Source organism: Mus caroli, chromosome 7 (assembly GCF_900094665.2).
Source record: "Mus caroli chromosome 7, CAROLI_EIJ_v1.1, whole genome shotgun sequence".
Taxonomy (NCBI): Eukaryota; Metazoa; Chordata; class Mammalia; order Rodentia; family Muridae; genus Mus; species Mus caroli.
Genome location: NC_034576.1, coordinates 48673063 through 48695008, shown reverse-complemented (window position 1 = coordinate 48695008; position 21946 = coordinate 48673063). Strand labels below are relative to the sequence as shown.

The 21946-nt window shown below is 47.9% G+C and overlaps 2 protein-coding genes across 4 annotated transcripts; both read left to right on the top strand.

The window, feature by feature from the left end:
- Window positions 1–1315: 1315 nt before the first annotated feature.
- On the top strand, window positions 1316–13503 carry LOC110297771 (serum amyloid A-4 protein). Of its 3 annotated transcripts, XR_003837097.1 has the most exons (5): window positions 1316–1466; window positions 2180–2274; window positions 4007–4145; window positions 12817–13016; window positions 13364–13503. XR_003837097.1 is itself a non-coding variant. In XM_029479029.1 (4 exons), exons 2-4 carry the CDS (start codon window positions 2184–2186, stop codon window positions 12908–12910), a joined length of 324 nt encoding a protein of 107 aa, XP_029334889.1. In that variant the 5' UTR covers window positions 1316–1466; window positions 2180–2183; the 3' UTR covers window positions 12911–13126. The 3 variants fall into 3 exon arrangements, 2 of the variants coding, with proteins under 2 accessions (XP_029334889.1, XP_021022402.1); XM_029479029.1 differs by lacking the exon at window positions 13364–13503 and having other exon boundaries at window positions 12817–13126; XM_021166743.2 differs by lacking the exons at window positions 12817–13016; window positions 13364–13503 and adding an exon at window positions 4498–5542.
- Window positions 13504–17906: 4403 nt separating this feature from the next.
- Window positions 17907–21380, top strand: LOC110297773 (serum amyloid A-3 protein). The gene is made up of 4 exons (XM_021166746.2): window positions 17907–17953; window positions 18484–18578; window positions 20652–20790; window positions 21119–21380. Exons 2-4 carry the CDS (start codon window positions 18488–18490, stop codon window positions 21255–21257), a joined length of 369 nt encoding a protein of 122 aa, XP_021022405.1. The 5' UTR covers window positions 17907–17953; window positions 18484–18487; the 3' UTR covers window positions 21258–21380.
- The last annotated feature ends 566 nt before the right edge of the window (window positions 21381–21946 follow it).

Below are 21946 nucleotides of genomic sequence, written 5' to 3'. Positions count from 1 at the left end.
ACAAAGCAGGACTCAAACCTGCCATCCTCCTGCTTCTGCTTCCAAATGCAGGGATTGCAAGTGTACGTGAAAGCACCTGGATAGGACTCTATTTTTTTATTGCTTATTTGAAGTGTAAATTAAATGCTATCGATCTACTTCCTCTGTATTGAAATGTGCCTTCCTGGAGGGAGAAGAAAGTAAATGAAACTTACAAGGCTCAGGAAGCTCCTGAAACTTAGGGCACTCATAAGCCATCGCCAAAGCTATAGAAGCAGCGACAGTTGCTGCAGAGAGGCAACCCTCCACTCAGCTGGGCTGAGTACTACTATGACCTTGACTCTACCCTAACACCAGATTTTGCTTTCAAAGAAATGACACTGGTCTTGGCATTTGCTTTTTCATGAGATAGGGTCTCACTCTCAAGACAGAGTCTCACTCTATGTCTCTGGAATACACTATGAAGACCAGGTTGGCCTCAAACTCACAGAGATCTGATAGACACCATTGGGAAGAGCTATAGTGGGCAAGGAACTTCCTGAATACAGCCCACGATCTTGCATGGCTGTGATGGTGAACCCTGGAAAGGCATGGCCCCAGGGGCTTCATGCCAGGATTGTTCTTGCAGCTGATATTTCTTCTCATGTTTGTCATTGCTGTAGTCCTCATTTTTCTCATATGGTGTGATTGGGGAAATAAAAAAAGACCCCTTCTGAGGCTGAAGAGATGGCTTAGTGGTTATGAGCACTGACTGCTCTTCCAGAGGTCCTGAGTTCAATTCCCAGCAACCACATGGTGGTATTACCATCTGTAATGGGATCTGATGCTCTCTTCTGATGTGTCTGAAGACAGCAACAGTGTACTCATATACATAAAATAAATACATAAAATAAATCTAAAAAAAAAAAGAGCCTTTCTGCCTATACTCTGTTATGATTGGCTCCTTGGTTTTTGTCCACCCTCTTTGGTCAAAATGAAGATGAACAAGTTGGAAAGGTTTTATTTCAGCTCACAGCTTGTAGTGTATTACTCAGGGAAATTGGGGCAGGGAGGTAAGAATTAGAGAAACTTGCCAAAACACAAACATTTTAGCTAATCTGGGGGGGGGGGGACCTACTATGGATGAAGAAATGCTCTACTCAATCTGCTAGCTTTTCCTTTCTTCCTGGGGCTGGCTACTGAAGTTAAGGTCTCACCACTCGGCAAGCACTAGGCCACTGACCTGTAGCCCCAGCCTGTAACTGTTTATTTACCAAGAAGGATTAAGCAAGAGGGATTCTGCCAAGGCTTGCTGGATTTAAAAGCACTCTTCTCATTAATGCTAAAGCCAGGAGAGAGAAAAAAGCAGGCGCTCCACAGAGAGAAGGTCCTAACCGCCCCAATTCCTCTGAAACTTCCGCCAGAGAAAGGGCCATCCATCGCTGTCACACTTCTCCAGGGAGGTCTTGCTCGTGACTCACTCCTGAGATCCGTTTCCTATAGAGTCGGTAAGTTCTAATTGGGAGAAATTATGTTTCCTGATCTTTTTTTCCCCCTCTTTGGAGATAGGGTCTTATGTAGCCCACACTGGCCTGGAAGTAGCCTTGTAGCCATGGAGGGTCCTAAACTCCTGGTACCTCTGCTTCTACCTCCTAGCGATGAGATTACAGGCCTGTGCTACTAAGCTTGGTTTTGAGGTGCTGGGGATGAAACCCTGGGGCCTCAAAATCATTAAAAAGGCATACGATCAACTGACTCGTGGCCAGAGTTTTCTGCATCTTTGGGGGTCTGAGCTAAGTGGACTAGAACACTTAGGAAAGACTTATTGTCAGCTTTAGACAGCGTCTCTAGGTACGAAGGGGCTATAAGCCAGCAACACCTTAGAAGGCTTCTTATCCAGTGATTTGGCTGGCTGAAACTCCTAAAGCCTGTTTCTGTTGTCTTTGTAGTAATAATTCAGAGATGAACAAATGGTTAATGCAGGACTAGCTTGTCTTTAAAAATCAAAGTGTGAGTCTGTTTTTGTTTGTTTGTTTGTTTGTTTGAGATGGGCCCTCACTATGTAGCCCCGGGTGGTCTGGAACTTGCCACATAGACTAGGCTGGCCTTAGAATCAGAGATCATCCACCTGTCTCTGCCTTGAGAGTTCTGGGAATGGAGGTTGTGTGACACCACCTCCCGGCCTGTAGGTCCGTTGTGACTGTTCTTTCTGTTCCTGCAGCACCATGAGGCTTGCCACCGTCATTGTCCTCTGCTCTTTGTTCCTGGGAGTCAGTGGTGATGGCTGGTATTCATTCTTCAAGGAAGCCGTACAAGGTAAGAAGTCAGGAGGAGGGAGGCCATGTTTAACTGACTCCCTCTGAGCACATGCCACATGCCCGTCTGGCACAGGGACCCCTTAAAAAGCTACAGATGAGTCAGGGCAGGAGTCTGGCTTTCTGCGGCTTTCACCCTACACTGGTCACCTGGCACCCTCTGAGGGGTCTTCAGACATGGTTCACAAGGTCCAGCCTGCATTTTTGATGCAGACACAGAGGGATCAGGATTTCCAGAGTCAGCGAATTCCCCAGTCTTAAAGAGTAAGTGGACACTCAGTATGTCTCCAGAGGCACAGGCGCTTAGTAAATGTGCACATGCCTTCAGATAATATTTTCTTGAAGAAATCCCATCCTATTCCAGACAAAGAGCCAAGAGCAAGGATGCAGAACTCCTAGAAATTTGGCACTGCAAGTTGTCACGTATTTTGACACCAACGTTTACTTATTCATGCTGCGCTGGTCTGGTCTTTTCATTTGAGGCCATTACAGGGAACTCTAAAATGAACATCATAAAACTGTGTTTTGGTGATTGCTCATTTCTGTTCGTTGGGGATAAACACTCATTTCTTCCAGGGATATACATACAGGAGCAGGATCACAGGGTTGGGAGGTATGCCTCATTAAAGGGTCAGTAGACTCCGGCAAGCAGTGTCCCAATGGCCTACTATTTTACAATTCCATAATTTGCAGTTATAAAGTTCCAGCTTCCCTATGCTCGTGTCAGCGTGGATACCAGTTGTCACCTGGCTGGTTACATAGGTCTATGCCTTTGTTACCCCTCAGCAATCGGGGAGGGTGCAACCTTTGCAGCGCTCTATTAGGCATTTCATGCGCAGCACCTCATCCTGTCTTCTCTTTAATCTACTAGGAGGTGTGTGTAGCTCCCCAGCTGAAGGGACCAAAGCTCAGCCGCCCGTGGTGGTTAGCCTTCTTTGCCAACTTGGCTGGATTTAGAGTCATCTGGGGGACACACCTCTGGATGTGTCTGGGAGGGTGTTCCCAGACAGGTCAAACTGAAGAAGGGAGAAAGACCCGTCTTCTACATGAATACACATGTCACCATTCCATGGGCTGGGGTGCCTAGACTCGGGGATGGATCATATTGTCACCAGCCCCCTCACGCTGCCACCATGTGTTCCCCTCAAACGAGGCCAAAACACAGCCCTCTTCACTAAGTAGCTTGTCAGGGATTTTTATCCCAACGATGAGAAGTTGTTAACACAGTCTCTGTTGTGCTTTCTTAGGGGCCTGTGATAAATGTCCATTCTCCACCTCCTCTGACTGCGTAGCTATCCCTGGATCTTACCCCTGGGATGTTATTGTCTGTGGTTATCTCTCTCACAAGATGGCCCCATCTCTTGTTGGTGCATAGCACACACCGATCCATATAAGGGCACAGCCCAGGACACTGTAACTGTCAATCAACCCAACCCAAGCCAACCCACGGAGGTGCACCCTTCTTATGGTCACCAGGGAACCTATCCCCAGCGAGGAACACCCACTTTCAAAAGATTATCCTGTCAAGGGACAAAATGTGGAGATCCACAGAAAGCTTTCACACACACACACACACACACAAACACACACACACACACACACACACACACACACACACACACACACACACACACANACACACACACACACACACACACACACACACACACACACACACCATGGTTCTCCAATGAACCACTAGGTTCACTTTTGAACCCTTTCTTCCTTTGTAGGGACGTGGGACTTGTGGAGAGCCTATCGGGACAACCTAGAAGCTAATTACCAAAATGCAGACCAATACTTCTATGCTCGTGGGAACTATGAGGCCCAACAGAGGGGATCTGGGGGCATCTGGGCTGCTAAAATAATCAGGTAATGGTCTGGTGCTTCATGCCTTTCACTGTTCCTGCCTGTGGCCTCGCCTACTGTCTATGCCTCCAGAGTCTGGGAGGCCTGGAAAGCAGGGTGGTGGTGGTGGTGAAAGCCTCCACAAGGAAAAGGTGAAAACCAAGACAGGGGTCCCAAAAGCATCCTGTAACTGGATGGAAAGGACCAGCCATGGGAGGGCCTTGACCAAGAAACTAGTATTTTTCTCTTTTCTGTGTCTTAGCCTTTACTGCTTTGGTATTTCTGGGTCATTCTTTGGTAGGAGAGGAGGAGGGACTTCAGAGGTCAGCTGTCTCAGTGTGGGATGCATCTCCTGTCTCTCTTCCTCGGATTTCAGCACCGGCAGGAAATACTTCCAGGGCCTCCTAAACCGGTATTATTTTGGAATCAGGAACCATGGATTGGAAACTCTGCAGGCTACCCAGAAAGCCGAGGAATGGGGCCGCAGTGGCAAAAGCCCCAATCACTTCCGACCCGAGGGCCTTCCTGAGAAGTTCTGAGCCTGCCACTCAGGCAGCACTCAGTGGACTAGGCTGTGAGCCACAAGCCTTTCTCTGTGATAGTCACTCGGCTTGGTGTCCACAAGAAGCTAGAGATGCCCAGTAAACACTTTGCAGATTAAATTTGTCGATGGAAACAGGGAACTCTCAGAAATACTTTCTGGGGAGAAAGAGTTGCTATGGATCACAGAAGATAAGCAGAGGAAAAAGGTGTGACCACCAGGTAATGGCCTCAAACCATGCAGGCCCCTCACACAACCCCACCAGATCTGCTCTAGCCTTTAACCACACCAATGTCTGCTAAGCAGGCTTGAGCTAGCAAAGCATTGCCCACCATGCAGGGGCTTCTCTGAAAAGTGGAGTTTGCTCTGAGATAAGCCCTGGGAACCTGCCCATCAACTTCCCCCTGGACACTGGTCAGGTGTCTCCCTATCCCGCCATCTTCTGGTCACAACCAGTCTCTATTTTATTGTTGCTCCCACGAATTTCTGTTTACTGGTGCACCTCTGCCTTATCAATCATGCCCTCTTCACTAACTGCAGGCCTTGTCCCCTGAGACCTCTTTCAAGTAGGGAACGCTATGTCGAGAATGCCTCATCTTAACCTTAGGAACTCTAACTTGGAAACTGCACTGGGGACCAGGGATATAGTTTGGCATAGTGCTTGCTTAGCGTGCATGCATATATCTCTAGGTAGATTCTCAGAACTGCATAAATCTGGTGATGGTATACATTTATAATCCTAGTACTGGGGAGGCAGACAGAGGCTGGCAGACCAGAAGTTCAAGGCCAGCCCTGGCTATGTATTGAATTTGATTTTGAGATCAGTTTGGGATACATGAGACCCTCTGTCCCCATAAAGTGTACATACACACACACACACCACACCACACACACACACCCCACACCACACACACACACCCCACACCACACACACACACCAGTGCCTAGCTCAGCTCAGGTTCTAACTAGTCTTGGCCAACGCTACCTAAGAAGTGGCAATTGCATCACTATTTCTTGGCTTTATTCTCATTGTCTTTTGATCTAAACAAAAGTCTACTTTCCGTTCTAGAAGGGAAGCAAGACACAACATCACTCACTGAGCGGGAGTAAATGAATTGGTTCACTCATAAAGCAAAGGCATTGTTCTAGTGAAGATCAATCTGGTTTGTAGGGACAAGAAGGCACGGATGAAGAGGGAGATTCTGGTCGTACAGGAGCAACGGCTATGCCAAAGCCAGGTCCCTAGGTGGAAGACTAACTCCATAAGAGCAGAGAAAGACATGTGGGGAGGATGGATGGAGCCTGTGGGATGCAGGATGAGGAACTTTGGATTCATCCTGCTCTTGTCACATGTTGTCACATGTTGTCACATGTTGCCACTTTTAGAGTGTGGCATACTTCACTATATTGCCCCATCTGCCTATCGGTCTGCAGGGAAAATATATTTAAAAAAAAACCCAAAGGATAAAAACGTCTGTCTTGTTGTATGTCATCTTTGTGCCCTTACCTGTTATAACATCTGCCCTGAGTAGATGCTCCACAAACATGAACTGAAAAAAGAGAATGAGATTGCCTGTGTTCCCCAGAAGACAACACTCCTGGAGAAGTATCCACATGCCAGACTGTACAAAGCATGGATGGTCTACTCCAGGGTTAGTCTGCAGAATGGGGTAGTGAGTCACTCTGAGATGACTGTAAATCTATCCTCACATCGATGCTCAGATGTCAGCCCATGGATAAAGTCTTACTGTGCCATAGGAATTATTTAATTTTCTCAGCAATGCTTTGCAACTCTCATAGAAATGGAAATATGAAATATAAATAGACTATGAAAGCCTTGGGAGGAATTAATGCACATTGCATGTGTGTGGTGGCACATGCCTGGAACGTCAGCACTCAGGAGGTAGAGACAGGGCGAATCACTGCAAGCTTGAGGCCAGCCAGGGCTACATAGCTGTATAGCAGACCTTGTGTCGGTCTATGTCTCTGTGTCTGTCTCTCTCTGTTTCTCTCTCTCTCTCTCTCTCTCTCTCTGTCTGTCTGTTTCTCTGTCTCTCTGCCTTTATCTCTCTTTGTGTCTGTCTGCCTGTGTCTATTTCTCTGTGTCTGTCTCTTTCTGTGACTGTCTGTCTGTCTATCTGTGTCTGTCTCTCCTGTGTCTGTTTCTGTCTCTCTGTTTCTCTGTCTCTATCTTTCTGTGTGTGTGTCTGTCTGTCTGTCTGTCTCTGTCTGTCAATCAGTCTCTGTCTCTCTGTTTCTCTGTCTCTGTCTTTCTCTGTGTGTTTGTGTGTGTGTCTGTCTGTCTTTGCCTGTCTGTCAGTCTCTCTCTCTGTTTCTCTCTCTCTCTCTCTCTGTCTCTCTCTATGTCTGTCTGTCTGCCTCTTCCCCTACCCCCACACTAAAGTACTGTTTTCTCACGAGGCAGGTTAGTAGGAACCATACCATATGATGACACACTGTATTTCTTTTAAGTGTGAAACAAGATAGCTTGAAAGGTGCACAGTTACGCACATGCTTCCAAGAAAGCCAGTTTCAATTAAATTAAAATAATAGTTCTTTATCACTCAGATCCTTTATATTGTACTCAGTGAGAAGTTGTAGACTTATTAAGATGAGAGGGTTTTCAGCATTTGGGAGGCAGAGGCAGGTGAATCTCTTGAGTTTGAGGCCAGCCTGGTCTACAGAGTGAGCTCCAGGACAGCCAGGGCTACACAGAGAAATCCTGTCTCTGAAAAACCAAACCAAAAACCAAAAACAAACAAACAAACAAAGATGGGAGGTTTTTGTCTCAATCATATTTGTGTCTGTTCAAAATGAAAGCAAATATTTTCATTTTTACAGGAGTGGCAAGTTTCATCAACAGTGTTTGGTTATTCGTAAATTTAATGCATATCCTGATTTAGGAATTTATAATTAGTAAATGTGTGTCTGAGATGTGACGAAACATGAAATTTAAACTTAAATGATAAACTTTCAGTTATGGTGATGGCTACTTACGATTCCACTTGATTCAGCACAGATGTGCCTTGGGGGCAGGGGCTGGGAAGATGGCTCAGCCTGTAAAGTGCCTTCTGCACGCGTGTACAGACCTGATTGTTGGACCCACAGCACCCACACGAACTCTGGGCATCTGGCAGTGTCTATAACCCAGAGGGGAGATGGAGACAGGCAGGCAGACTCCAGGCACAGGGAGAGAGGGAGAGGGGATGGAGGCACCTATGTATCCTTCACATTAAAATAAATAATAAAAAATGAATATCTAGGGTACTGGGGGTGTAGCTCAGTTGATAGAATTCTTGCCAATATGTGTGAAGCCCTGGGTTCAGTTCCCAGCACTGTATAATCTGGGTTTAGTGATTCGTTGGAGGTGGAGGAGGGAGGATCAGAAGTTCAAAGTTATCCTTGGCTACATAACGAACTGCAGACTAGCCTTCAATATGTGAGCCTTCAATACACGGCCTCAAAACCAAAATTATGCCGTTAAAGAAATGGGGCTGGAAACAAGCATCCAAGCGAGGTAGTCTGGAGTCAGAAACACAAACACCACAGGCATTCTCTCTTCTGTGGCTGTTAGCTTTGAGTTCGTAGATTTGTGTCTCACTTAGAATTCCCACAGAGGGTAGGGATTTGTGGGGAGCGATAGGAGAGAGGGAAGCTTTCAAGGGAGAGGGGGACTGAGTTTTCTCTGAGGGTGTAGCCCCAGGTAGGTGGATCACACTCCTGTGGAGGGCCATCCAAGACTTGGATGGCACAAAGTAGACTTGATGAGTTTAAAAGAGACAGTAGGAGGTTGGGTGTGCAGGAGGGTGGGAGGTGGAGATGGGAGAAATTGTGTGTGTGTGTGTGTGTATGAATATTTTCCAAATGCGCTGTATGAAATTCTCAAAGACTTAACAAAAACTATTATTTAAAAAGGGAGACGCACAAAGGAGAAAAGTGGGTAAGATGGACGCGCAGATGAAGGTGCCAGTCACACAAGTCTGACAGCCTGAGCTCTATCCCCGAAGCCCACGTAAAGGTTGAAGGAGAGAACTGAACAAGGCCACAGAGATGTCCTCGGATCCACAGGTGTGTGGTGGTACGTGCCTGCACATACACTGATCACCAGCAAGTAATTTGAGGGCTGGAAAGATGGCTCAGCGGTTAAGAAGGTAGCCTGTTGCTCTTCCATAAGACATGAATTTGGTCCCCAGTACCCACACTGGGAGGATCACAGCCACCTGTAACTCCAGCTCCAGAGATCTGGCTTCCTTCTGGCCTTGGTGAGCACCTGCACTCAGGTGTCCCACCCTGCATACATATAATTAAAAATAAAACAAGGATAAAATAAAAGCAAAGAAGAAAACGAAACTGCTTCAGCCATTAGTGAGGCACATTTCTGTGTGTGTCTCTAAGGAAGTTTCCAGAAGAAGAGGGAAAGATCCTCCCTAAATATGGTGACATCATCCCAGGATCACACATAGACACACAGAATAATAAGCAATGGAATGAATCTGTTTTTAAGCTAAAGAAAGCTTAGTGTGTTTTCTGTGGCTGCAACGTATTACTGCCTGGATACTTTATGAAATACAGAAGTGTATTTGGCTCATGGTTCAATAAGCTAGGGATGTCCAACAGTGGATTTTAGTACCTTGTATTCTATCACTTCTGAGAATGCCACACGGAAAGGCAGATCAAGCCTGGTAGCTTCCTCTTCTAACAAAGCCACTAATGCTCCCATGGGGGCCCCTTGTTTGTCACCTTTTCTGACTCCTACATACCTTCAAGCCTCTAAAACCCACTGACGCTTGAATTTGGGGATTAAATTTCTAATGTGTGGACATTCTGGGGGAGGCATTCACACCACAGTGGTTTCTTTCTGTCTCTGCTGTGATTCTGGCAGGAAAGAACCCAGTCAGAAGAGGTGGTAGGAGTAGAGCAAGCAAGCGGCCGGCGCCAGGTGCTGATGCAGGGATGCCACGAGGCACCAATGCAGGGTAGGGAAATCAGACCAAGCAGCCTGTTCATTGAACCAAAAATTATCTGTGGGTGGGTTGGCAGCATCTCCTCTAAACACCAAGGAGGAGTGGTTCCTGAAAGCAATGTGGAGGACAGGGAAGGGGGAGGGGGTGACAGGCAAAGGCAGATATTTTGCAGTGAGGTATATGAGTTAGGACCTTTGGATGAGGGATAAGCCAGTTTGTAGTGACACATCTCTGAAGGAGTTATGAACAGATCACAAAATCTTACTCTCTTCCCTTGCCCCAGTCCTGGCCAGGGCTCCCCATTGGCTAAACTAAATGGAAAGGGGGAAGTCAGGGCACTGTTCAGGTCAACTTCTAGGGCAGACAGGCTCTCGGGGAAGCTAGGAGGAAATTCCCTCAGGCTGGGGCAGAGTCCACAGTCAGTGCTTGGCCTAGCTAACCACAGCCAAGTGTTGCTGAAAGACTGGGATAGAAGGGCACAACCGAGCCTCCTCTCCCGGGTCTCAAAGTCCATCACTAAAAAATGTCTCCATGTTGTGGGACTCTAGGAGGGCAAGATGTGTGTGTGTGTGCGTGCGTGTGTCTGGTGAAGCTAGAGGAACAGACTTAAACTGAGTTCCTCCTTCCTTTTATTATTTCTTCCAGAGTTTCAAACAATATGCTTTATCATACTCGCCCCATCCTGGTTGGCTTTGTGTCAACCTGTTACAAGCTAGAGTTTCCTGAGAAGAGCCTCAACTGACAAATTTCTCTCTCTCGCCCTCTCCCTCTCCACACACACACACACATACACACACACACACACACACACACACACACACACACACACACACTTTCAAAGAGGGTTCTCGCTATGTCGCTCTGGTTGGCCTGGGTCTGGCTATGTAGGCCAGGTTGGTCCCAAACTCATGTTCTCCTGAATGCTGAAATTAAAGATGTGGGTCACCTTGCCCAGTCTTATAGAATGTTTTCTATTAATGATTGATGTGGGAGCGCCCAGCCCACTGGGACAGTGCCACCTGTGGGTACTGGGTTGTAGAAGAAAATGGGACTAAGCAAGCCACAGAGAGTGAGCCAGTAAGCAGCATTCCTCCGTGGCCTCCAGTTCCGGGTTACTGCCCGGAGCTCCTGCCTTGGAGTCCCCGATGATGGGCTATGTGGAAACTATGAGCCAAATAAACTTTTTCCACCACAAGTTACTTTTGATCATTGTCTTAGTTGCTTTCCCATTGCTATGACAAACGTACTTCCACCATGTCACGGAGCATGGCAGCAGGCGCCTGCATGGAGCTGGAGCAGTATCGGAAAGCTTACATGTTGAGATAACAATCATGAGAAGGAAAGGAGAAGAAGAAGAAGAAGAAGAAGAAGAAGAAGAAGAAGAAGAAGAAGAAGAAGAAGAAGNGGAGAAGAAGAAGAGGGAGGAGGAGGAGGAGGAGGAGAAGAAGAAGAAGAGAGATCGAGAGAGCAAGAGAGAGAGAGTGAGCATGAGAGGGAGCTAACAAGAAATGCTGTGAGCTTTTGAAACCTCAAAGCCCACTCCCGGTGACACACCTCATCCAACAAGGTTACACCTACCAATCCTTCCCAATCACTTCTACCAACTGTGGACCAAGTATTCAAATATATGAGAGTATGGGGCCAGTCTCATCGAAGCCACCCCAGTCATTGTGATTATTACAGCAATGGCAACCAAGTTGACGTCTTCTTCTCCAACTCCTCCCAGATCCACCCTGCCTTCTCTACCAGCCCAACTTTCTGTGCTCTTGGATTATTATTTTTTTAATGAATCAAGCCCCATTTGCTCTGCGCATATACCCTTGAATGTGTGGCCTTGTGCTGGAATGTGGCTGACTTAGTGGGGCTGAACCTGTAAAGAAAACCCACTCTCCCTCACCCAGCAGCTCTCAATTGCTGCTCCTTGGCTTGGGGTGGTTCTTTGTGCCCACCTCACCTCTCCCTGTTTGGATTTTGTCTGGCTTGAGCCTATGCAGATATTGTGCATGCAGTCACAATTGCTATACTCACTTTGAGTCCATATGTGCAGTTGCTCCTATCGCTATATGTCCAAACATGCAAGCAATGTGTGTCTGGAAAACAGTTTCCGTGGAAGACTACACAGAAACTGTTTTCCAGACACACATTGCTTGCATGTTTGGACATACTTCTGGCTCTTGCAGTTTTTCTGTCTCCTCTTTTACAATGATCTCTGAACCTTGCAAGGAAAGGGTGTGATACAGATGTCTGAGGTGCAAAGGAACTTAGTCCTAAAACATGACACATGCTACCTAACCACAGCCAGTTTTGAGCATTGACTTAGAAGGCCCGTGTTTTCCCCAACCCTGGCTTGACAATGAGGGTAAGGTCCCCATCTCTATTCTCACTTCGGTCACGGTTGGTTACTGAGAGTCCCTTCAGTCCTCTTTCAACTCCAGTGGCAGGTCCGCTTTAAGGTGCTCCTCCCACATCATGGGCTAGCTGGCTGTTGGGACCTGTGGAGGAGTGAGGGCTCTGGTCCTCCCGTGCAAGTGACTTGGAGGAGTCTTTCCACCAGGCCTCCCAACCTCAGGACTGGGGGAATAGAGCATTGTTGGGAGGGAGTATGATAGGGCCCCAGGGGGTCTGAGGCATTCCTAATCACACTAGCATTCTCTGTTGGCCTGGGGGTGTGGGGTGTCTCTGCAGAGATAGTGCCCGTGGCTGCTCTTGAGAGGAGTTTCACCTTCCCATCAGCCTCTGCTGCAACGGAGGCTATCCCCGGAGAGAAGAACAGTTGCACCCACTGCCTCCTGGGTAAGGCGTTGCCTTCCTTTACCTAGCCAATGCCTTCACTTGAAACTTTCCAACCCGAGTGGCCACGTGACAGAAATGAGAAAGACATCACTCCATCTGTCTGGCAGACTCTGCCAACACACTTCAAACTCTGATGGTGCGGGCTATTCCATCCTTCCAAAATACCAAGATGGGGAGCAAGCAGCAAGGCAGGCATCCAGGGGCTTCCCCAAGACCCCTCTCGCCATACTCCTGTCTGCAGGCAGGATATGGGGTCAGCTGGCAGGCTGTGCAACCTGCTCTGAGCCCTGCTGAGGGCTGAGGAAACCCTTTCTTCTTTTTGTCTTCTTTTCTTCTGGGCGCCTGAAGCCCGCGTGAGAGATTTAGCTTAACAACTACTTTTTTTTTTTTTCCGCAGAAGGACAGCTTTGCTCCTGTTGGCTACGAAAAGTCCCTGCAGCCCTGTTTCAACTTCAGTGGCTTTAAGGAGCCCCTCAGGCGTTCTGGGTTAGCTGTCCCATCCTCTTCCACCTGTGGAAGGTTAAGGAGTGAGGCTGAGGAGAGGTTGGGACTGAGGGCTGGTCGCTCTGCCTCCTCACAGACCTCGGGGACTCTGAGGTATGGCTCAGCTCCTTACTTTAACTCTCCAGGATATGGGGGCAGTTAGAGGCTCCTCGCCTTCTTGGCTGTAGGCACCAGGGAAAAAGAGATTAGTTAGCAAAATTCCAAACCAGGTGCTAAAGAAGACATTGTGCAATTCTTGAATTTCCAGACTCACATTTTGAAATTTCTACTTATGAGGAAGATAATTTAGGCTCATGCTCAGAGAACGTGCTGTGCTGTATTTAGACTTACGGCTTTATTATTTGCAGTGTCCTGCTTAACTTGCAGGCAATGATCCAGTGCTGTGAAGTAATCTCTGGGAGGGTCAATTTACTGTAAGTTTATGTTGGGTCTGCTTGCAGCTTCTTCCAGGATGACCCGGAGCATTGCAACACACCGTGGCCAATCTGTGTTTACTCACGTGGTGCTAGGCTCAGTACCATCCAAACTAGCATGCTGTTCTCAAATATTTGGAGTCCTTTAGAGTACTCCTCCAGTGCGATCGTTCAGCAAGTAAGCCCCTTGCTACTATTCATCACCTGCTTAAGGAACCAAGAGAAGAATCTGTGCGACAGTGAGACAGATGGCACAGTCCTCATAAGATCCCAACCCACAGACACACATTATCAGTGAACACAGGGCAACCTTATGTGATACTAAATAAAGATGAACAATAAAGAAAAATATCCTTGGACACACCATCACACCCATCCCCCCAAGGTTCGAGGGTCCTTTTGGAACAGGGGGCAGAAAGAACGCAAGTGGTAGAGGTCATGGTTGACTTCAGGGAAACTGTTTTCCAGACACAAGAGGGTGGACTCACAAGGACTGTGACAGCATTGCATAAGACCCGTGTGAGCTCAAAGCAGGTAAAATCTTAGCATGGATGGTGTGGGGTCACACCCCGGGGTGAGAAGCTATTGGCATTTGATAGCTGCTATCAGAGGAAAGGTTGGTTTTCTTTAATGGCTGACCCCTTACTGACCACACTCCAGGCCCCATCCATAAGAGCAGCTGGCTCACACACACTGGATTGGATGGAGGGGAAAGAGAGAAGAAAGCATCAAGCTGGGTGGCTGGGAGATGAGGGTGGGGTTGGGAGATGTGAAGGAAGTTTGTTCAAAGGATAAAATTCTCAATGCTCCCCTGGCAAAGGACAGAGGCACCTTGATGTTGGCATTGTTCTTAAACCAGTCAGGGGCAGAGCAGATGGCAGGCCTCTGTTTATCCTATCTTGAAGCCAGGCTTGGTGGCCAAAGATATAGTTTTATGCCCAGAACTCATAAAAATCAAATCATATCCAGGCAGCACAGCACTGAAGGGGGAAGATAGACACCTGCAGACTGCCATGCCATGGAGCACAGATGGAGATTGTCACCCAGGGGTTCGCCAGCCACATTGGAGTGGCTCAACCACAGTGTGCGAGTCTGTGCTGGACAGATGAGAAAGACAAGTGGAGCAGCTTGAGTATTATGAAAACAGATAGAGCTGGAGACTCCAGGGTGGAGAGGAGTAGCCTGTTGTGAGTGGCCAGCCTGGCCACTTGGGACCACGGTGAAGTCCCAGCCTGAGATGCTGGTGAAGAGCATGTCTGGGTCTGTGGATATTTAGCTGCAGGGGTTATGTTATCACTAGAGGACATGGAGATGTCCCTGGTCAGGGCATCCTTAGAGGACCATGTGGATGTCCAGGGCCTGTGCGGATCTGGCCCCACTCCTCACTGATTGCAGCATTCTGGAAAACCGATCTCATCTCTCACCAATAGCAGCAGCATTCAGGAGAACAGGCCTTGTGCATAGTGGAGCTGGCCTTGGTGGCAGGAGTGTGGGAGAGTTGACCCTTCACTTGTCTGCCATAGGGGTGGTGCTGGCACAGAGGTGATGTCCCTCCTGTGTCCTGTCACTTCTGGCAATCGGGAAAGCTATCCCCAGGGTCATGAGCTCGGGAGGACTAGTTCTGCACCCCACCTAGGCAGCACAGTAGAGCTGGTCCTGGTGGAGAGGGCATGTGGGCGCCCACAACTGGAGGTATGAGCTTGGGAGAGCTGGTCCTTGCCACTCATCTGTCATGAGGTGGTGCAGGCACAGGGGTGATGATGTCCTTCTACTTGCCCCATCTCCACGTGTGAGAGTTGGCCCCAAGGGCATGAGAGCTGGAGAGCAGGCCCTGCACCTCACAGGGCAACACAGGAGCTGGCCCTGAAGGCTGAAGCACAGATGAGCCAGCCCTAAGGGTGTGAGAACGGGTGAGCTGGCCCAGTCCCTTGCATGTGAGAGAGTGGGCCCCACTCCTTAACTGGGCAGCACAGTGGAGCAGGCTCTGCAGGCAGGGGTGTGAGTGAGCCAGCGTTAGGGCATGAGAACAGGAGGGATGACTCTGCCTCCTGCTGATGGCAGCACTGGATGGCCTAGTCACCCTGGCAGAGTGAATATGAGACCAGCTCAGCGACCACCCAGGCCCAGATCCAGGGCTCTGAGTTGGCCCAGCCCACAATCTATATCATCTGAGAATGGCTGGGATTCAAGGGACAGTCATGCTGACCCAAAGCTGTAGAATCTCCAGTGACATAGGGCAGCAACAGGATAGCTGGGGGAAATCCCCAAAAAGGACCCAGTATTGGTGCTGTCACAAAAGCCAGAGATCTGGAACCAGACCAATGGACTTGTTATGAGGAACATTTTCAAGTGAAGATGTGTGGACAGAAGAATACATTGGAGACACACAGTGACACACTCTAGCTTCTATGCTCTGCTGTTGTTGTTGATGTGTGTTATTTCGGGCAAGGTTGCAAAGGGTAAAGGGTGGATATGAGGAGATGGGGAGATGAGCGGGACTTGGGTGTGCACTTCAGATTTCACGAAGAATCAATAAAAAGCTTAAAAGAATTCTCAATGGATTAGTTAAACCATTGTTAGTAAAGAAAAAGTCCATGCGAAGAGCTTTTCTTAATGTCTAGGAAAAATACCCACTTGCCTTCTATCAAAGAAGGGGGTTGGGGCTGGAGAGATGGGTCAGCAGTTAAAAGCACTCGCTGGTCTTCCAGAGGACCTGGGTTCAATTCCCAGTACTCATGGTGGCTCACAACCATCTATAACTCCAGTTCCAGGGGCGCTGACATCATTTTCTGACCTCTACAGGCACCAGGCATTCATTCATGTGGATCACATGCATCCATTTGGGCAAAATACACATAAAATAAAGCCAGGTTAAAAAGGGACGAGAGGGAGGGGGGAGGACGGGGAGGAGGAGGGGGAGGAAGGGGAAGAAGGAAGGGGAAGGGGGGGGGGAAAGAGAGGGGTTTGAAAAAGTAGATACTTGGGAAGTGAGTTTTGAGTCTAGAGTGGCTGAGGAAGTCAATACATAATCCCGGAACCAAATGTTTATGCCCAGGAAGTCAGAACAGAGGAGGCGGCAGGTTTCACACACAGTTCTCTGTGAAGCACTTCCCCAAAGAGGTTTGCAAGCAGGGCTTGTGGGAAGTTGTAGCTGCTTACTGCTAGGACAACGTGAGCCAAGCCAGCCACGGAAGAATCTTTTTCCTAAGCCAAAGGCAGCTTGGGCAGTGTCTTGGCTGAGGACCAAGGGACGAAAATCTTTGAACAGTTTTTTTCCCTTTCAATCACAGAGCTCAAAATAACCAAAATAAAGGCCAAATCTAGGAAGAGGCGTTTTTTTCTTTTCAAGGCTTTAATGTATGACAACAATTCTCTAACATGGTGTCCACGCTTGGTCTGCTCCATCCTGCGTCACGTGTATCAACGTCCGCCACAGCACCATAGCATCCTCTGGCTTGTAGTACGACTGAAAGGTCTACACGCAAATTCTTCTAGGCTGTTACTTCTTCTTCTCGGATATTATTCACCGCCTTCCAGCTTACGAGGTTTATCTACATCAGCTTGTTTCTCCAACGAGATAGCCACAGTTCTCTGCTTGTAGCAAACAATTTGGGGAACACCCCTGAGCTATTGCTTCCGGGGTGGGCTCTTTTTAGCCCCTCTGCTTTCCTCTGCTTCCAGCCCAGGGCTCTTAGAGCAGGAGGCCAAATGTGATACCTTCACCACACCTACCATGCCGCAGCTATACCGTCCTTCCTTCTCTAGGGAACTCAATACATTTAATTTTTCTTTTGCGTAAAGGGGTGGGGATAGTAAAGGAGAGAAGACCATGGTCTGAATGTCTTTCTTATAAGATAAACTCCCATGGCAAAACCTAGTGCTGCTTTTCTGGCTCCAGCAGCTGTTTCCTGATGTCATTTCCCAGCATTCCTGTGTCTCCTCTTGCCACTTTCTGCCTGAACCCACTGTTAGGATAATTTAGCATCCAGGGGGCCTTCCTCATGTTTATGGTGTGTTATTTCTTTGTGACTTTGAAGCAAATTGTTTTATTGTTTAGTGTCCCTGGTTGATCAGAGTCTCTAGATTTAGTCTGCTCTCTGACCTTCCCTAGCAATATGGAGTATACTGGAGTCTGGAGGAGATCTTCGGCAGCGTTGGGTGCTAAACGCCAGCTTCTGCCTCCCATCCTCCTGTCCCCTAAGGCTTCAGCTTAAACCTGAACTGAGCTTTGAAAGGGCATTAGCTTAGCCTTTGGATTGGATCCCATGATTTATCACACATTCATATTTTTCTTTCTAATATTGCTTTCCCCTCCCAAGAAGCTGGATATAAAGCATTTGTCCTGATTATTTCCAACCAGGATGGGGAAGACTTCAGAAAACCCTAACTGGCCACATTTCTGGAAATGCCTAGATGATGCAATCTGGGGAAAGAAGATGTGCATGAAGGAAAAGTTATCTTCTGAAAGAGAAATTATGGGCAAGTGGGATTATGCAAGATCAAACAGGGGTTGTTTCATTAGTGGAGTGACAGTATATATAGATATCCCCAGCCACATCTCCTCAGCAAGGGACAGAAGCCACTCACCTGGGGTCCCAGCGGGAGCTCGCAGCACGGGTGAGTTGCCAGAACTTTCCAGCATTTCCTCTTTGCAGATTCTTTTCCCCGCCAGCATTTGCTTGTTGTGTTTAATGTTCTGTCTCTATCCTGAATCCACTAGATGGTTAGAATTCACTGGATATTATGCTTTCTGCATGGAACTTGTAGTGTGCTTCTGTGTGAATTCAGGGAAGGGTTCAATAGCCTTCTACAGATACAATGCAGGGAGCTATGTTGGTTAGAAAGCCACCACAGAGCCCTCTGGAAACTTCCTTTACAGTTGGGTTTCAGCTGGCATGATTGGAGTGCAATGTGCTTTATATCAATGGTCCCTTTGCAGTGGGATTCTAATGCAATACGAGGAAATGGAGAACCAGAGAGTTCCCTGGAACCCCCTTACCTATAATCTTGGTTTACACGTGTGTGGGTTTATGTATGAAATCCAGTGGGGTTTGTTACCAGTGTGCAAGGATAGATAGCTCAGCACTGCAGAAGCATCCTCCATCCCATGAAATGGCACGCTCATCTTTGTTTTCCTGGCCCTACAGCAGGATGAAGCCTTCCATTGCCATCATTCTTTGCATCTTGATCCTGGGAGTTGACAGCCAAAGATGGGTCCAGTTCATGAAAGAAGCTGGCCAAGGTAGGCTTCAAGGATGGGGGCTGGAGGCTGTATTACTGAGTTTTAAGAATTTACTTGAGCAGGGACCACATAATCAAGAGCAAACATGCTTGTAAAATCCCCATAGAGTGATGGTGTGGCTCTTCCTGAGAAGTTTGTAGCTTTTCTGCTCAGTATCGACCTTTTTCTGTGAGGATCCCAAGTCTCGGATCCTGTAATGTTTGTACAGCAGTCTTTCCACGGGAATGTAGGTGAAATCTGTAGGTCAAAGATGTAGACGCCCCAATAGAAGTGGGGAAGTGGGCCTCTACTGCCCCCTTGTGGAGAGTGATGAGCAGTTCACGTCTATGTCTGGTTCCAGGGAAGGTGCGGTGGGGAAAACCGGGGCAGCAGGTGACAACCCACAGTGACAGCAAACAAGGCTAATTGAGTTTGCCACCCAGAGTGGGCATTGTCCAAGGAGCATAATGAATATAGCATATGGAAATGAATAGCATATGGAAATGAATTCCATACATTAAAATTAATCTTGTGGCGTAGGTGTCACCTTTAAGGAAACCAATGTACAAAGAGCATACGTAAGTTATCTTAGAAAACCCCTGGAAGAGCAGAATTTAGCCCAGGTTAGCCACTATACAGCTCTGAACACACACTTACTTATTTACCTGAGAAGGAATAGATCATGGCACGGGTGGAAGGCAGCTCCACCGTCAACAGGAGACAGTGACTTACTTACCTGGGACATAGGTCTATTGAGGCTGAGACATAGACAAGAAACTGTCATCAAGGGAAATATAGCCCACCAGCCATAAAACAACAAAAGGCAGTCAGTCAGTCAGTCAGACTATTTATTATTTATTTATTTATTTATTTATGACAGAATTTCTCTGTGTAACCGAGCCCTGGCTGTCCTGGACTCACCTTGTAGACCAGGGTGGCCTCCCATTCACAGAGATCCATCTGCCTCTGCCTCCTGAGTGCTGGGATTAAAGGTGTGCGTCACCACAACTCAGCCTCACAATGAAAGTTAAGTGAACCTAGGCTTCCCCTTTCTCCCTAACTCACTACCTTTGATATTTCCCATTTATCATTAGCTGGATCTGATCCCTTCAGTGTGCAGCTCACTCTCCTGGTCCTTAGTTTAGATCTTCCTTCTGTTTGTGGCACCGTCCTGAGGAGCAGGGGGGCGGGGCGGTAATAAATGAGCAGACGGGCAGGGGGCGGGGCGATAATAAATGAGCAGAGGGGGCAGGGGGTGGGGCGATAACAAATGAGCAGAGGGGGCAGGGGGTGGGGCGATAATAAATGAGCGTTTTCCACGGACTTCCACGTGCGTTTCCCTCAGCTTTTCTGCATAAGTGGATAACACTCTTCCCTGTTCCTGGAGAGGAAGTAGGGGTTTTAAACCTAGTGTGTCCATTGCCACCCAGAGTCTCGATCATCCTGTTTGTGGCAGTCTGTATCCCCCTTGTTACCTCCGAAGGAGTGCTGAGAACTGCTTGGTGGAAATAGATCCTGGACATCAGGGTGGACTCAGAACAGAGCTGCGCTCACTCTCTCTGCCTGGAGAGCAGTTTCTTCCATTGCTTTATGCTAGGCAAGAACTGTGGCTGCAGTGGTAACTGTAGCGCTTGGGAGGCCGAGGCAGAAGGATTCTGAGTTTCAGGCCATCCAGGGATACACAGAGACTTAGGCTGTCTCTAAAGGAAAAGAGAACACAAGAGAAAGGAAAGGATCGGAAGCAGAGGGAGGGGAGAGGAGGAAGGGAAGCGATCTCATCTCACACCTTAGACGTTCCCCTGGACCATTTCAGAGAGAGCTTCTTATGGTGGCCGTTGTCATATGATGACACACTCCCTAGAGATCACCTCTCCTCTTCTTACACGCTTTTTGAACAGCCAAAGACAAACAGCAACAGAGCTAAGATGGGAGTTCATTGCGATAAATGTACTTCTTTGGGCAGTAAGAACTATTTATTTTAAGCTAGCAACATTTCTGTGGGTTTTGGGAAAAGCTGGGATGAGTTGGCTAGACATTGTAGCCCTCTGTTTTACCTCAACAACAACCACCCCCATCACTCTTTTCCCTCTCCAGGGTCTAGAGACATGTGGCGAGCCTACTCTGACATGAAGAAAGCTAACTGGAAAAACTCAGACAAATACTTCCATGCTCGGGGGAACTATGATGCTGCCCGGAGGGGTCCCGGGGGAGCCTGGGCTGCTAAAGTCATCAGGTAACAGAGGTCTGGGTGAACAGAGATTGACTGCCTTGGACAGCCAGGAAGGAGCTGTCTCTTCTGCAACCTGTGCATACTACTCGTTACCTCTTTATCTTCCTCATTTCTGTGCATAGTACTGGAAGGGGTTGGTGGTCATGTGATTACTTGGGGATGACCCCCACTTCCTGCTGCTGCTGCTGCTCATCCAGTGTGAGGCCGACAGCCTGGGCAGGGTCCTACCAGCCTCTCCCTCCCCTCACAGCCAGGAGGAGAGAGTCCTGAGGGTGGAGCTACTGCCTGTCGTTGGCTTGGTTAAAAATCTTCTTGTCCATCCTAATTCCAGTGATGCCAGAGAGGGTATTCAGAAGTTCATGGGACATGGAGCAGAGGACTCAAGAGCTGACCAGTTTGCCAACAAGTGGGGCCGGAGTGGCAAAGACCCCAACCACTTCCGACCTGCTGGCCTGCCTAAAAAATACTGAGTTTTCTCTTCCTGTTGTTCCCAGTCATGCTGCCCCTCCGAGAAAAGGGGAAACTACTGGGTTGAGATATTTCCTAAAATCTGGATCCCTAAACATCCCAATGTGCTGAATAAATACTTGTGAAATGCAGTTTGTCGCTGTCACTGTTGTTTTGAGAGCACAGGGCAGTCACACTGAGGGTTGAGGGCCTGTGGGTGAGCAGGGGACATCACTTGCTTTTCTTTTCTTTTAAAGAAAGAGACAAGAAGAGATGGGAATTGGAATATGACATGAGATAGCAAGAAAGCACTGTGCATGGTTTCAGTTATGAAGTTGAAAACTAGATAAAAACCACTGCTATGGCCCAGTGCTAAGCATGACTGCCAAGCACAGGTGAGGCCCCAGCTTTCAATCCCCTGTGCCCTCCCTGTGAGAAAATCAGTAAGTTCTGACTCAGTAAAATACGACTTACAAAGGCTGACGGCAAAATCAGAACCACCCTGAAATTGTCTTAAAGTCTGACACTTCCCACTGAGAAAGCATCAGCTCTAGATGCCTCTCTGCAGATAATCTCAGCCCTTCAAAAGGGCCAGCCACTCCCATTTTGTAAAAAAATAATTGTAGAAAAAAAAAAAAGGTATATTCTGAAATCATTTCCCCTGGGGTAGAAAGGCTTTAACACCAAGCTGGGTGGTTTGCAGTCATCATGG